The sequence below is a fragment of the Sander vitreus genome, chromosome 16, assembly GCF_031162955.1.
Source record: "Sander vitreus isolate 19-12246 chromosome 16, sanVit1, whole genome shotgun sequence".
In the NCBI taxonomy this organism is placed as follows: Eukaryota; Metazoa; Chordata; class Actinopteri; order Perciformes; family Percidae; genus Sander; species Sander vitreus.
In genome coordinates this window covers 3512585-3529731 of record NC_135870.1, presented here as the reverse complement: position 1 = coordinate 3529731, position 17147 = coordinate 3512585, and the positions used below count along the sequence as shown (strand labels likewise).

General features: G+C 41.0%; 1 protein-coding gene across 1 annotated transcript; it reads left to right on the top strand.

The window, feature by feature from the left end:
* Positions 1–1387: 1387 nt before the first annotated feature.
* ddx56 (DEAD (Asp-Glu-Ala-Asp) box helicase 56) lies at positions 1388–15817 on the top strand. The gene is made up of 14 exons (XM_078271863.1): positions 1388–1491; positions 5113–5274; positions 6756–6910; positions 7440–7610; positions 7907–7997; positions 9105–9346; positions 10472–10618; positions 11128–11241; positions 11429–11523; positions 12208–12281; positions 12674–12763; positions 12865–12970; positions 13465–13568; positions 15413–15817. Exons 1-14 carry the CDS (start codon positions 1435–1437, stop codon positions 15491–15493), a joined length of 1689 nt encoding a protein of 562 aa, XP_078127989.1. The 5' UTR covers positions 1388–1434; the 3' UTR covers positions 15494–15817.
* The last annotated feature ends 1330 nt before the right edge of the window (positions 15818–17147 follow it).

Below are 17147 nucleotides of genomic sequence, written 5' to 3'. Positions count from 1 at the left end.
GAAGAAGTTGAAGTAGTGAGAATAGTTGGAAAAGTGGGAATGGTTTTAATAATATAATATATATATATATATATGTTATATAATAACCTCACTAATGTAAAAAAGATGTGGAAAAAAAAAATTTTTTTTGAAAAGCTAAAGCTAAACTGGATTGCTGGTTAAAATGTGTAAGAAGAAGATGAAGTTGGAAGAAAAGTGGAAAAGTGATAATTGTTTTAATTAATATATCTTTAAAAGTTGAATAATAGCCATATTGTATGAAAGTTGTAGGTGTTACAACAGTGGCACAGCGGGGGCAAACGAGAGACATATTACTGTCTATAGTTGCAATTTGACTGTCTGGCAAAAATGCTGCGTCATGCTTACTAATCAGGGGCCATGTTTGTAAACACAGAGGAGATTTTGATCTATGTAATCAACTAACGACCTATCACCTGTGTCAGACTGCTGCCATTAAGGGACACTGATAGCGACCTGTGAAAGAAAGGCTCACTCTGTTTTACACGTGCATTAAAGGTCCCATGACATGGTGCTCTTTGGATGCTTTTATATAGGCCTTAGTGGTCCCCTAATACTGTATCTGAAGTCTCTTTTATATAGGCCTTAGTGGTCCCCTAATACTGTATCTGAAGTCTCTTTTATATAGGCCTTAGTGGTCCCCTAATACTGTATCTGAAGTCTCTTTTATATAGACCTTAGTGGTCCCCTAATACTGTATCTGAAGTCTCTTTTATATAGACCTTAGTGGTCCCCTAATACTGTATCTGAAGTCTCTTTATATAGACCTTAGTGGTCCCCCTAATACTGTATCTGAAGTCTCTTTTATATAGACCTTAGTGGTCCCCTAATACTGTATCTGAAGTCTCTTTTATATAGACCTTAGTGGTCCCCTAATACTGTATCTGAAGTCTCTTTCCTGAAATTCAGCCTTGGTGCAGAATTACAGCCACTGGAGCCAGTCCCACAATGAGCTTTCCTTAGGATGTAAAGTGAAATCGTTAGCATCGTAAACGTTTCAAAATAAAAGGTAAAAGACACTGCAGGTAAAAAGCGATCTCAGAGCACAAATGATCCACGTGATATTTTGCCAAGAATTTCAGGACATTTTTGTATGTAATGTTTTGTTTCTTTTTATTATCTGAGGAGAACAAATCTGATTTAAAGAATATGATAGATTTGTATTGTTGGTTATTTTGATTTAAATAAAAAAAATTATTATTTTTTATTGTTGTGTTATATGTTCTTTAAATGTATGCATTTATCACTTTATCTTTCTTTTACCAGTTAGTGTTAGCGGCTTGGATTAAAGTTTGTTTGCCAAAAAAAGACGAAAATAAAAGGGATCTTGGGAACACGGGGCTTTGGAGGAGGGACTTGAAGGCAACATGACGTAAAAATCTTGCGACGCACGTGTGAGTGAAGTGAGGGGCAGAGATGGCTGCTGAAAGGCTACAGTTCCATGAAATGGGCTTAGACGACCGTCTTTTAAAGGTAACAAACCGTCTGACATTATCCGTACATGTGAAATAAACTGTAAGTGAAACGTCAACCCTTCAGCTGAAGAGTAGGAACCGAAGAGAAGTGGCGGAAACTCGACGTAAACACAGGAGGAGATCCTCAACTCGTCTCGTGTGACGTTAACGTTACTTAACATTAAATTGCCTTGTCATTTTTTACATCCATATAGAGTTATATCCTGTCAGCGTGAGATAAAACGGTTGTGTACAAGGACAAGGTAGATAGTGTCCGTTTTTTTATACATCTATGGACATTTTTGAAGACGTTTATCAGATATGTGTCACTAAACAATGGTTCCTCCATTGTATTTAGGGGAGCGTATTTCCCAGGGTCCTAGCTCAATATCCTCGTAATATGACACATTAAGACCTTTCAAATGTGTTTATGTTCTCAGCTATGTTTTTTTTTCCCTAGGTCACATTTTAAATGTATGTTTCCCTGGGCAATGGGGTCAGCCCTATATTCCCACATTTCTAGGACATTTTCAAAATTAGGTCTTGTGTTCCTACATTTCCTTTCAATGTTTAGGGTTAAGGTGGGTTAGGCTAACATAGGGCCTAATTTTGGAAAAAAAACGTAGAAATATGGGAACTGTAGGATAGAGCTGGGCAATATATTGATATCGTGATATCAGACTAGATATCGTCTTAGATTTTGGATATCGTAATATGACATAAGTATTGTCTTTTCCTGGTTTTAAAGGCTGCATTACAGTAAAGTGATGTCATTTTCTGAACTTACCAGACTGTTGTAGCTGTTCTATTATTTGCCTTTACTTACTTAGTCATTATATCCACATTACTGATGATTACTTATCAAAAATCTCATTGTATAAATATTTTGTGAAAGCACCAATAGTCAACACTACAATATCGTTACGGTGTCGATATCGAGGTATTTGGTCAAAAATATCGTGATATTTGATTTTCTCCATATCGCCCAGCCCTACTGAAGGAACATTAGAGATGTTCTGATACCGATACCAGTATCGGTATCGGCTCCGATACTGCCTAAAACGCTGGTATCGGTATCAGGAAGTACTGGAGTTTATGCTCCGATCCCATGTAATAAAGCCCTAAAGAAAATCTACGTTAAGTAGTTTATTTATGTTCTTTTTCCGTTATACAGGGATAGTAGTATACAGCTGTTATACATCATATCATCCATACAGAGATAGTAGTATACAGCTGTTATACATCATATCATCCATACAGAGATAGTAGTATACAGCTGTTATACATCATATCATCCATACAGGGATAGTAGTATACAGCTGTTATACATCATATCATCCATACAGGGATAGTAGTATACAGCTGTTATACATCATATCATCCATACAGGGATAGTAGTATACAGCTGTTATACATCATATCATCCATACAGGGATAGTAGTATACAGCTGTTATACATCATATCATCCATACAGGGATAGTAGTATACAGCTGTTATACATCATATCATCTATACAGGGATAGTAGTATACAGCTGTTATACATCATATCATCCATACAGGGATAGTAGTATACAGCTGTTATACATCATATCATCCATACAGGGATAGTAGTATACAGCTGTTATACATCATATCATCCATACAGGGATAGTAGTATACAGCTGTTATACATCATATCATCCATACAGGGATAGTAGTATACAGCTGTTATACATCATATCATCTATACAGGGATAGTAGTATACAGTTGTTAAAACATAATAAAATATATGACACATTGGTATCGGTACTCGGTATCGGCCGATATGCAAGTTCAGGTATCCGAATCGGTATCGGGAAGCAAAAAATGGTATCAGACCATCTCTAAGGAACATAGGGCGTCATTTTGAATTTTTTTTTAGAAATGTGGGAACATAGGCACGCTCCCGATTCAATATGTTAAAACCACTTTGAGTTTTAAACTACTTGAAACCTACACTCTCAAATTTGCGGGCAAGACTGATTTCTTGACTTTTAGACATTGATATCTCCACAGTGGCTGAACGGATTTACACCATTTAAACTGCTTTTGAAACGTCCATCAACCCTTTTTGTGTGTTGCAATTAGAACTGCGATGATAACCCTTCCCAATCTCTGACAATGTTAGTTTTATATCAAGAGACATTTACACTACCAGTCAAAAGTTTTGGGTCACTTAGAAATTTCCGTTCCACTCCATTATAGACAGAATACCAGCTGATCTGAATGGGTGGCTGATCTTTAATGCAATATCTACATTGCCCATTATCAGCAACCATTCATCCAATGGTCCAAAGACCCATTCTGTTTACTAATCTGATATCATTTTAAAAGGCTCACTGAGAAAACATTGGAGAACCATTTTGCAATTATGTAAACACATAATGTAATCTGAAAACTGCTGCCCTGGTTAAAGAAACAATGCAACTGATCTCAGCTGGTATTCTGTCTATAATGGAGTGGAATGGACATTTCTAAGTGACCCCCCCCAAAGTTTTGACCAGTAGTGTATAAATATTTACACATTTTTTAAACCCCTAGGAAGACAGATGTTAAGTGTGTCTTGGGTGTTTATATTAAGGCGGTATAGAGCAGGGATGATGCCGTATTTAGAAATGGTCACAAATGTTGAGAACTGAAAGCTGGGGTTCTTCCCTGGTGCCCCACATGTTTTGTGTCTTCGTTTCTTTACTGTATATTTAAAAAAAGAATCAGGCAATATAAGGGCTGGGCAATATATTGATATTCTATCGATATCGTGATATGAGACTAGATATCGTCTTAAATTCTGGATATCGTAACATGGCATAAGTGTGCCAGTCTTTTCCTGGTTTTACAGACTGCGTGACAGTAAAGTGATGCCGTAGACTGTTCTAGCTGTTCTGTGAGTTGCCTTTAACAGCTTAGTCATTATATCCACATTATTGATGGTTATTTATCTAAAATCTAAGTGTGAAGATATTTTGTGAATGCACCAATTGTCAACCCTATAATATCGTCGCAATATCGATATCGAGGTATTTGGTCAAGAATATCGCCGAGTCCTAGTTACATTATCTACATACATATATTCATATCTCAAAGCTGTGGAAATAACACATACGTATTGTAACCCTATTACTTCAAACGTCTAATATTGACTGTTGATTTGTGTCTATCCTACCGTCTGCTTTATTCTCTTATATTGTCCATATGTAATGCTGGTCTCTAGACTTTATCCTCGCACTATTGGACTTATTTGCACTACCACCATGACACACCCTCTCATAGAGCACCTCACCATGCAGACTGAATCACAGGGTCAGTCCCTGCCCGGTCACTGCAAGCCTCTCATGCTTATACATCCCTTTAGTACATTCATGTTTTTTATTTAGTATCTTTTCTTTTATTGTCCATATTATTCATGTGGATCTGTTATTTTATCATCCTTTTTATGATGTGTGTGTATGTTGTGTGTGTGTGTGTGATGTCTTTAATCTACTGGGACCTTGAAGTTCCCTTTTGGGATCAATAAAGTATCTATCTATCTCTCTCTATCAAATTTCTGTATAATAAAAAGTAAAAAAAAGTATTCAGCCATCTAAAATGAATCCTTGTTGTTGTTGTCATCATGATTTAGGCGGTGGCAGATCTGGGTTGGTCCCATCCCACTCTGATCCAGGAGAAGGCCATCCCTTTGGCCCTGGAGGGGAAAGACCTTCTGGCCCGAGCCCGCACCGGATCTGGAAAGACTGCTGCTTACGCCGTTCCTGTCATCCAGCGCATCCTGGCCTCCAAACAGGTGAGAAAACCAACCTCAGGAGGATATTAATCCCTGTGTTGTCTTCCCGTCGACCGTGCAACTTTTTGTTTTTCTGGGTTAAAATGTAAACGTTTTGGACGTATTTTTTGACACCTTTGTTGCTTTTAGTCCACAACTCAAAGATATTCAGTTTACTGTCCCAGAGGAGAGAAGAAACTAGAACATGTTCACATTTAACAAGCTGACTTCAGATAATTTGACTCAAACCGATTTTAATTGATTATATAAACACGGCAATAGAGCGGGGCGATATGGGAAAAAAAATCAAATATCCCGATATTTTTTTACCAAATACATAGATGTCGATATTGTGGCGATATTGACTATTGGTGCTTTCACAATATGTTTACACCATGAGAGTTTTGATAATTAATCACCAATAATGTGAATACAGTGACTAAGTGTATAAAGGCAAATAATAGAACAGCTACAACAGTCTGGTAAGTTCAGAAAATGACATGACATCACTTTACTGTAATACAGCCTTTAAAACCAGCAAAAGACAACTTATGTCATATCAGGATATTACGATATCCAAATTTTAAGACGATATCTAGCCTCATATGTCGATATCGATATATTGCCCACTTAAATTAATAGTTGACAACTAATCGATTAATCTCTGCAGCTATAATACATAAATACATATCACCCGGCTGTTTTTTATTCCTCCTGACCGCTAACTCTGTTTGATGGCGTTGTTATCACAACATGTTTTTCCCTATTACATCTCTCCATAATGTGAATATTCTTATGTGCAAGAGTTTAATTACATGTGCAATATCTGACATTATTGTAGTCTAATATGTTTCAGCCACTTGTTCACTGCTGTCCAGTAGCATCTGTACAATCCATGATTTTAGCAAGATAATCGTTTTAACCCAATCTTACTTTACTTTAACTCAATTTTTAATTCTTGCGCTTAAGCTTTGTTACTTTATACATTTATGAGTCTATATCGATGGCGTTTCATTTTTTGGGATTGCTCCGGAAATTCCACCGGATGTCCCTCATTTCGGCCGGATGTCCGTCCCCTTCCTCTGTCTCTGTGTTGGCGTTCTAACCTCCGGTGGATGTCTGAGGACTATGGTTACCTGCTCCTCAGATCTCTGCAGGGTAAATCCAGACAGCTAGCTAGACTATCTGTCCAATCTGAGTTTTCTGTTGCACGACTAAAACTACTTTAGAACGTACACATGTTCCACCAAAACAAGTTCCTTCCCGAAGTTATTTTGCTGCGTCACCGTGGCTCCGTCCGCCCAAGACGATTGTGATTGGTTTAAAGAAATGCCAATAAACCGGAGCACGTTTTTCTCCCATCCCGTAATGCTGTGTGGACTCGCCAGACCCTCCTCCGCAGCGCTGTGGAGGAGGGTCTGGCAGTGCAATTTGACTGTGAGCAACTGCAACTCAACAATTTCCCAGAGGGATCACTAAAGTGTCCTGGTTGTGATCTTCAGAGCGTCCGAGAGCAGGACGTCAGAGCTCTGATCCTGGTTCCAACCAAAGAGCTGGGTCAGCAGGTCCAGACCATGATCAGGCAGTTAACGGCGTACTGTTCCAGGGACGTCCGAGTCGCCGACATCACGGGGAAAGCTGACCTGTCGGCACAGAGGTCAGTCCACATGTACATTACACACAAACAAGAAAACATTGTATATATGCACTTGTGTGCATATATACAATGTTTTCACATCACCACAGCAGTTGATTAAAAACTGTAGGAGACGATACAACTTTAATGTCAGTTTACACCGAAACTACACCTACCAAGAGCCTGGGTCTGTCCAAGATTTCTACCTAAAAAGGGAGTTTGTCTTTCCTCGCCACTGTTGCACTAAATGCTTGCTCTTGGGGGAATTACTGGAATTGTTGGGTCTTTGTAAATTATAGAGTGTGGTCTAGACCTACTCTATCTGTAAAGTGTCTCGAGATAACTCTTTCTATGATTTTATACTATAAATACAATTGAATTGAAATCTGAAGAAATGCCAATAAACCGGAGCACGTTTTTCCCCCATCCCAGAATGCTGCGTGGACTAGCCAGACCCTCCTGCGCAGCGCTGTGGAGGAAGGTCTGGCCAAGCAAGACTAAACTATATGTATTGGTTAGTCATCGGTTGATGTCTGCTGTGTTTGAACAGGCCTATCTTAATGGAGAAGCCCGACGTGGTGGTCGGGACACCGTCCCGCGTGCTCGCCCACCTCAACGCCCAGAACCTGGCGCTGCACTCGTCGCTGGAGACGCTGGTGGTCGACGAGGCCGACCTGCTCTTCTCTTTTGGCTTCGAGGCAGACCTGAAGAACTTGTTGTGGTGAGAAGACACAGACGGATTTGAATTCACTTACGTGAGGCAGCTGCACACAGTTTATTTTAGGTATTCGGCAGAAAGATCATTGTCCCATTCAGTGGCGAGTTTGAGGAGTTCTTTCCCATGGCTTGTGACTTCTTAAAATGACAAAGTTATGGCCTAAGTGTTGATATGAGAATAATATACCATCTCAGACTGATGTTTGTGATAAACTGAAGGATGAAGTGTTAGGAAATGACAGGATGAATGCAGATGCATTACTAAATGAACCCGTTCTCTGGATTTTGTTGTTTTCACAGTCATTTGCCGAAGATCTACCAGTCGTTCCTGATGTCGGCTACTCTCACGGAGGATGTTCAGGCCTTAAAGGAGCTGCTGCTACATAACCCTGTAATGTCATTTTCACATTCACAGTCTTAGCAGGGCTGCACGATATGAGGAATGTGTGCGATGCGTTGTTGAATATCGCGATAACGATATTACTTGCGATAAATAAACAGATATTGTACTCCGTTCTGCTGCTTAAAACAAATAAAAGGAAACAATTTCCAACTTTCCCGTATTGACCAAATTGAACATTGAGTTGAATATTAAAGCCAACACTAAAAAAAACAATGAAAGTTCCATTTTAAAGTGCCGTTTTCTGCTGATATTTTCTTTCAACTAACAAAAAAATTCGGAGTATCTTTCGCAATGTGTCGCAGACTTTTGCAATGCATTTATTGCGCAAGTTGATATCGCTATGGCGATACATCCATATATTGTGCAGCCCTAACGCTTTGGCCACGTTGAACGCGTGACATATGCGGACCGTTCGTGCACAGGCTACACATGCTGCGCCACACGACAGATGAATGTGACAGTTGTCACAGGAACTCTCAAAACAAAACTGCCAATACGCTCACTGACAGTCATTAAATCGTTTCCTGTATATCGGTAGTTTGATTTAAAAGAAATATTGACACTTTATGATCCATTTGTGCGTAAAAATATAAATAGCAGACGTCCTATTTTTACACTTGTGGAGCGGATCTCTGCGGCGCATATGCACAACTTAACGCGCTGCTCTAGTGCCCGGTGTCGCCAGTTTCATTAATTATAGTGGAAGCGTAGTGTTGGAGCATCCACCCCGCATACGTTACGCATGCAATGTTGTCAGCCCGTAAGTCTAACAAAAAAAACAGCTGCACAGTGTCTGTGTCTTTAAAGCAACACAGAAAGAACTTCTCCCCGCTTTGGTCCCCCTACAGGTTGTAAGCGGAATTGTCCATTATATTACATTGTCCAGTTCATTCGAACCACAGATCCGCTACCCGATCTGGCAAACTTGCGTAATGTAATGGACAATTCCGCTTCCAACCTGTAGGGGGACCGAAGTGTGCTTTTTAGTGTTGCTTTAAGTTCCTAGTAGAAGCAGCAGTAACACATCAGAGATGTTGCACAGTGAGTGTTGTCGGCTCTGGTTCTGTCTTCATACCTGGGTCTGCGTCCTCTCAGGTGATCCTGAAGCTACAGGGCTCTCAGCTCCCAGACAGCAGCCAGCTGCAGCAGTACAGCATCAAATGCGAGGAGGAGGACAAGTTCCTGCTGGTCTACACGCTGCTGAAGCTGCGGCTGGTTCAGGGGAAGACGCTGGTGTTTGTGGGAGCGGTGGAGCGATGCTACAGACTCAAACTGTTCCTCGAACAGTTTGGCATCCCCGCCTGCGTGCTCAACTCGGAGCTGCCCATCCAGTCCAGGTGAGAGCAGCGAGGCAGACTGGAGTTACTTTTTCAGATTTCAACTTTTCATCCCCGTCCCCAGATGTGTTGCTGTCGAATGTAGGGCCGCAACCAACGATTGTTTTCATTGTCGAGTGTTTTCTCAGAATCAGAAAAGGTTTCATTTTATTTCCACAATAAGTTAACCATAGTCCTCATAAATTGACCGGCGTTTAGAACGCCAACACAAAGGAAGCCCAAGGTAACGGCTATCTGGCCTAAATGAGTGAAATCCAGCGGATTTTCCTGCGGCAACGCAGCAATCCCGGAAGTGGAACGTCCAGGATATAGACTACCATTCAACTAAATCGAACTGCCGGCCCAGTTATCTATGATATCCAAAATATAAGATGATACGTAGCCACATATATCGATACAGATTTAATATTGATATATTGCCCAGCCCTACTCTTGATTTGTGTCTATCCTACATTACATGTCATTTAGCTGACATCTTTGTCCAAAGTGAGTAACAATTGCTACATATGATGAATCGCAGCCATCACCACTGTCTGCTTTATTCCCTTATAATGCCCATATTTAATGCTGTCTTTATCCTTGCACTGCTGTAGTTTTTATATTACTATGTCTACATCATTCTCTTATATTGTCCATATTTAATGCTGGTCTCTAGACTTTATTCTCGCACTATTGGACTTATTTGCACTACCACCATGACACACCCTCTCATAGAGCACCTCACCATGCAGACTGAATCACAGGGTCAGTCCCTGCCCGGTCACTGCAAGCCTCTCATGCTTATACATCCCTTTAGTACATTCATGTGGATTTTTTATTAAGTATCTTTTCTTTTATTGTCCATATTATTCATGTGGATCTGTTATTTTATCATCCTGTTTATGATGTGTGTGTATGTTGTGTGTGATGTCTTTAATCTACTGGGACCTTGTATTTCCCCCTTGGGGATCAATAAAGTATCTATCTATCTTAGTCCATGTCACATTCAGCACAGTTCAATACGTACAACTCCGTAGCAAGAACGTCGGCTGAAATTTGCCGTTCAACTAAACGAAACTGCCGATCTAGTTATCTATACAGTACGACATGTTAATCCCCTTTTCTCCTGTTTATACACTACTGCAGGTGTCACATCATCACCCAGTTCAACCAGGGCTTTTACGACTACATCATCGCCACGGATGAACAGAATCTGGCCGACCCCACTGCCGCTCCGCAGGCGACTGCAGGCAAAGGGAAGAAGAAGAAGAAGGGCACAGAGAGAGGAGGAAGGTGAGTCAAATGAGTCTGTTCAATATAAAAATCACCCCTACAAGTTTTGTTTCCTTCTCCGAAACGTTGACACCCGAGAGTTAAGTCTGTTCCGCGTCTTCAGACTCGGACAGATAAAGTACGTCACTGTGTTTAGTACTACGGCTGGGTATCGTTAAAATACAGATACCGTGACTTCGATGCCGGTTCCTAAGCGAAGAGAGATCCTGCAAATAATAGGTTGTTGTACTGAGGTTTATTTATTTTTTATTTTTATTTTAGGCCTTTATTTGTGACAGAATAGCTTAGACATGAAAGAGGAGAGAGAAGGGAGAATGACATGTAGCAAAGGGCCGCAGGTCTGAATCGAACCTGTGGCCTCTGCGTCGAGGACTGAGCCTCTGTATGTGGGCGCACGCTCTACCAGGTGAGCTAGCCAGGCGCCCGTTTACTGAGGTTTTAACAAGATTGCAGAGTATGCGATGGTCGGTTTTGAGAAGAAAATAAATGTCTAACTGCTGTTTTTAAAGGACGAAGGACAAGGAGTATGGAGTCTCCAGAGGCGTGGACTTCCAAAATGTCGCCAACATCATCAACTTTGATTTCCCCACAGCTGTAGAATCGTACATTCACCGAGTGGGAAGGTGAGTCGTGTTTCACTTCAGTCACACTTCAGGATCCTTTGTTCACCAGCGCTCTGTTTGCTTATTTTGGGACGCAGTAAGAAACGACGCATTTCTGAGAATCAAATCCCAGTGATCTCTCGAGTATAAATAAAGGTTGAGTTGGATGCATGAACAAAAGAACGTGTTCCTTTTTGTTTTTCTGAAGAACGGCGAGAGCCGACAACCCCGGCACTGCTCTGTCTTTCATCTCTCACACTGAGCTGGGTCTGCTGTCGGAGGTGGAGGAGGCGCTCACCGGAGGTAACGAGGAACTGAACTCTGTTGAAGTCAGAATTTAGTTTTTAGTCTGAAGAACTAAATCCTCCAATTCATTCACCACAAACCTCATCATTTAGTTTAGTTTATAGACAGACATGTAGCCATGAAGTGGCATTGCACTTCGTCATAGTTTATATACACAAATTAGCTATTTTTATTATGTATAACCTATTTAGAGCTGCAAAGATTCATCGATTAGTTGTCAACTATTTATTCAATGATAAATGAATATATATTTCATTTTTGTTTTTAAATATTCACTTATCAGAATCATTTTTTTTAAACTCGACCCTAGCTGCTCCCTCAGCCGAATAGTGTGGGTAACAGATCAAGGCAGCAACGTAATGAAAGCCCTGGAACCATATAGGAGGCTTTCTTGTCTCCATCACCTAATTAATAGTTACAGCACAGTTTACCTCACACTCATGTCAGTGCAGGACATCCACCCAGAATGCTTTGGTAGACGGGCGGCTTTATGAAAGGAACACCAGCAATCATCCGACCGATTTGGACGCGCAAGAGAGTATCGACCGACCAACCGAGCTCGGGACGTCAGCCCTAGATGGTTCTCGCATCTGTGTCTAATCCTTTCTGTTGCTGTGACTGTAGTAGAACATTAACATGTTTTATGTATTCATATGAAACGTGTGTATTTTTTTTTTTTAGATAATGCGGATTCTGTTCTGAAACCTTACGAGTTTAAGATGGAAGAGATTGAAGGCTTCAGGTACCGGTGCAGGGTGAGTATCAGTTTATTGATCCCCTCTGGGAAATGGTTAAGATGCAGTTGCTCACAGTCACAAATTGAAGTCAAAATAAGAGTAAGAAGAAACTAGACGATGCGTGTTTAAAGCAACATAGCTTGAGTGCAAGAAATAACAAGTTAGGTTAAAGTAAGATTTGGTTAAAAAGATGGTTGTACATTATGGATTATACAAGTGCCATTGAACATAAATAAAGTATCCTCCTCATATCTGACATGTGAAAATGCAGCCAAGCAGGACGACCGCTGTCTTCTTTTACCTCTGCTGGTGTTTCTGATACGAAGAAGTTGGGAGCTAATTTTGTGACGCTACGCTTCCAGTTCACACTTTTCACCCTGGCATCGCTAAACCCTTTGTCTCGTACGCAGGACGCCATGCGCTCGGTGACGAAGCAGGCGGTGAGGGAGGCCAGGCTGAAGGAGATCAAACAGGAGCTGCTCAACTCGGAGAAACTCAAGGTGCGTGTCGGTCACTCTCCTCCACAGAGGGAGAAACGGAGCTGTGTGTGTGTGTGTGTGGACATTTTGTGATTTGTTGGATGCTTTCTGCTGTCACTCAGACGTATTTCGAGGACAACCCCAGAGACCTGCAGCTGCTCAGACACGACAAAGACCTGCATCCCGCTGTCGTCAAACCCCACCTGAGGAACGTTCCCGATTACCTCGGTAAGACACGTTGGCATCAAAATGTACTTTGTAAAGATTAGTTTTTTTGGGGGGGCTTTTTGGCCTTTATTTGAGAGGACAGCTGAAGACAGGAAAGGGGAGAGAGAGTGGGTTAGTGGGGAGTGACACGCAGCAAAGGGCCGCAGGTCGGATTCGAACCCGGGCCGCTGCAAAGAACTCAGCCTACATGGGGCACCACACTACTTCATTCAGAACGGTTTGACACATATTTTGCCTTTTAACAAATATTGCGCCCCCCTGCGATTTTGGATATTGCACTAGTCCATATTGCGATTTCAATGTAATTGTGCAGCCCTAGCCCCTGCCCCCCAAAATGTCTGTGCACGTCCCTGCTCCTTATGCAGAATGCCTCATTTAGAATAATATATAGATTACTGTATGTTTCTGGATTAAACTTATTGATTGCAGTGTTTGAGTAACTGTACTTGATCCGTCCATCGTTTGTTGCTCATTTTTTCGCTGACTTCCTGCAGTCCCTGAGACACTGAGGGGCGCGCTGAATCCGCTGTCCAACCGGAGGAGGAAGAAGAGGAAGGAGAAACCCAAACCAGACGGAGTCGTCAAGAGCAAGTTCAAGGTGAGACTGTGGGAAACATTTTGAACAGTCTGTGAAAACGGACCGAATCCCAAATCATAAAGGTAACTGTGGTTATTTTGTGACGACGGCGCTCCGATGAGCAGCTTAATGAGTCTGCAGGTTTTGGAGATATTACAGAACGTAAACTTTCCTTTTTACGAGGACTTCAAACGGGTACTACAGACACCTGCTGGCAGAAGACTAAAGTGTGGGTTCACTGGTTCTGAGAAACTTAGATATTTCTATAATTCTGTATTGTGTAAAACCTCCTCGGTTGCAGCTGTGATCTATCATTATTCTGCAGTTTAAGGTCAGTGGTTACTACATTATTTTTAAAATGGTGTTGGCTCAGAGGCTGCTGTGTGGGGACAGTTTGCTAGCAATGCCAAGTGCTCCTCTGGGTGGAAAAACCAAAATATGCACGCTCAAAGCCTTTGGCAATAAAAGTGGATGGCACACATTTTTGCTGCAATTTGATTGGCTGTTTGCCATGTTGTCATCATTTGCTCGTAGCTGGCAGCCGTTGGTATTTCTTTTAAAAAGCATGGTAACTGCGTTGCTTGTCTTCTACAAAACACATATGAAAGTCTGATATTAAGAGATCCAGCCACGGGATATTGTTCCAAACCAAACCTCTGGTAAATATGAGCTGTTTTTAACGTGGACAAAATGGCTCAGATTGACTTGCCATACCGCCCAGCCCTAGTCCGGGGTGTGTGTTATTCGGAGGAGATGGTGCCCGGTGAAGAACAGGTTTTCAGGATCTTAGGCCTCCTGCACACTGACTGCGTGGCAGAAAAAGCGGTTTATATGTCATTTAGACACAAATCACATGTTTTATCACATATAATCACATAAAATTCTGAAAAATAAAAAACTGTTTTCAAGTACATATTAATGGAAAGCCATTCTTACCAGATTTGTATTTGGTTATTATATATTTTATCTAGTCGCACATTTTAATTTAACAACTTTGAATGCACCACAAGGCTGTAAATTACCAGTTTCATTGAACGCACCGTCTGTGTTTTTCCGACAACAGCAGCTGCAGATTGTTACATCCCGGTGTTGAATCCTCTACAGTGAAATACAGACACACTTTACACCGTTTAGCGTTAGCTGTCAGCATTGTAACCGTGTTTAATCCAGCTACTAGCTAGCGGTAGGCTAACGTTAGCTGCTGTTGAGTATAGTGTTAACTAGCTAGCGGTAGGCTAACGTTAGCTGCTGTTGAGTATAGTGTTAACTAGCTAGCGGTAGGCTAACGTTAGCTGCTGTTGAGTATAGTGTTAACTAGCTAGCGGTAGGCTAACGTTAGCTGCTGTCGAGTATAGTGTTAACTAGCGTAATTTAATTTTATAAATTAATAAATGGCGGCATGCGATTAATACGATTAAAAAAAAAAAATATACGTTATATATATAATGGTTGTCAGCATATCATCAGATGCGATTAAGGGCAGAGCATAATGCGTTAATTTTTTTTAATCGCATGCCACCATTTATGAGACATCTTAAAGCTCAAACGATTAAACGAATGATTGAAAAAAAAAATAAGTGTGTGTGTGGTCCAAAAACCGGGGAATACAGTATACTTGTGGGGCCCAAAATGCTGGACCCCACAAGGTTAAATGGCTGTTTGAGGGTTAAGACTTGGTTTTAGGGTTAGAATTAGGTTAGGGTGAGGTTAAGGTTAGGCATTAGTTGTGATGGTTAGGGTAAGGGGCTAGGGAATGCAATTTGTCAATGACGGGTCCCCACAAAGATAGTGAAACAAATGCGTGTGTGTGTGAATAAAATGATATGGAAGAGAGTTGCTGCAATGACTGATTTTCACTCCTGCAGAACATCCAGGGGAAGAACCCACTGAAGAGTTTCCGATACAGCGGAGTGAGGAACAGGAAGGGCAAAGCAGGCCACTCATAGCTGCAGTACACCTGGATGTGTATCAGTCCTGGATCTTAGAACTGTGCACAGAGACTTTTCACCAAGAAGACAATTCTGTCTCCAACGTTGGCCCGGATGGACGAGACACACACAAACTGAATGGAAACGGGCCGGTAATGCTTCATGGGCTGCGGATGAAACGAGAGGAAAATGCGAGAAACAGAATCAGTTTTCAAAAGTCTCCAAACATGATATAACATATGTAGAAGAATACAGTGTCTGCTTTCTCTTATTTCTAATGCATCGGTTCTAAAAAACGTAAAAAATGTTTATTAAAATAAAATGATTATTTCTCAAACTTCATGTTTTTGTATTGTAGTTTTCTAGTGGCTCATATTTACAATGCTAACATGCTGATGTTTAGCAGATATATAATCTTTAGCATTCTTACATGAACTTATTAGCAGTAAACAGTGGAGGATGATGGGAATGTCATCAGTTCTGCAGGTATGTGGTCATAAACGAGTAGAGTAAAGTGGTCGACCGACCGGCCGGCCGGCAGACTTTATTAGTGAAGCAGAAAAGGAGGCAAATAAAAAGTACAGAATAGCCCTTTTTCAGCTTTGGCAGGAAAGGAAGGTAGTGGTGGAATGTAACTAAGTATATTTACTCAAGTACAAATGTTGAGGTACTTCTACTTTACTTGTCTTTTAAGATTATTATTTTTTGGGCATTTTTAGGCCTTTATTCGACAGGACAGCTGAAGAAATGAAAGGGGGGGGGGAGAGAGGGAATGACATGCAGCAAAGGGCCGCAGGGCGGAGTCAAGGAGTAAACCTCTATATATGGGCGCCCGCTCTACCAACTGAGCCATCCGGGCGCCCTTCAGGCCACTTTCTACTTCTCTGCTACATTTCAGACAGAAGTATTGTACTTTTTACTCCACTACATTCATCTGACAGCTTTAGTTACTTTACACACTAAGATTTTTCCACACAATACACACGTGGTTTATGAAATACAATGTTTTATTAAAAATTAAACTAGCCAACAATATAACAGCCTACAAGTAGATTGTTTCTAGTTTGTAATGTAAGGATTTTTCTGCATTGAGTACTTTTACTTTTAATACTTTATTTAATTTTTCTGATGATACTGACATACATAAAATGTCCAAAAAAAAGGCGACTCAAACTCTGAAAAAAGCAACAAAAAAAGTTAAACGTGACAAAAACCTTAAAAGAAAAAGAACAAAAACTTTGAAAAAGACCACTTTTGATTGTTGGGGGGGGGGGTCATTATTTGTGTAGTTATAAACCCCATTATCACAATCTTATGAATTTCTGAATGTGATATTGTTACAGTAACAACATTGCTTGTGTAATAATAATAATTTTTATTTATATAGCGCATTTCAAGAAACCCAAGGACACTTTACAGAATTAGAGGTTGTAGGCTGTGGTGAACAGGTGGTGTTTTTTTTAAATGTCCAGGGATGTAGCATTTCGGATATCTGAAGGGAGGGCGTTCCAGAGGGATGGGGCTGCAACACTAAAGGCTCTGTCTCCGAAGGTACAGAGTCTGGTGTGGGGAATGGAGAGCAGGCCAGCGTCTGAGGACCGCAGGTTTTGGGGTTGGGGTGTATGGATGGAGGAGGTCGGAGAGGTACTGTGGAGCCAGGGCAGGGAGGGAT

Bases quoted from the DNA above. Each gene is read 5' to 3' on its own strand.
- ddx56 (XM_078271863.1), top strand. From the start codon at position 1,435: ATGGCTGCTGAAAGGCTACAGTTCCATGAAATGGGCTTAGACGACCGT. The intron at 9,347-10,471 runs GTGAGAGCAGCG...ACACTACTGCAG, and splicing joins GAGCTGCCCATCCAGTCCAG to GTGTCACATCATCACCCAGT. The intron at 10,619-11,127 runs GTGAGTCAAATG...CTGTTTTTAAAG, and splicing joins GGCACAGAGAGAGGAGGAAG to GACGAAGGACAAGGAGTATG.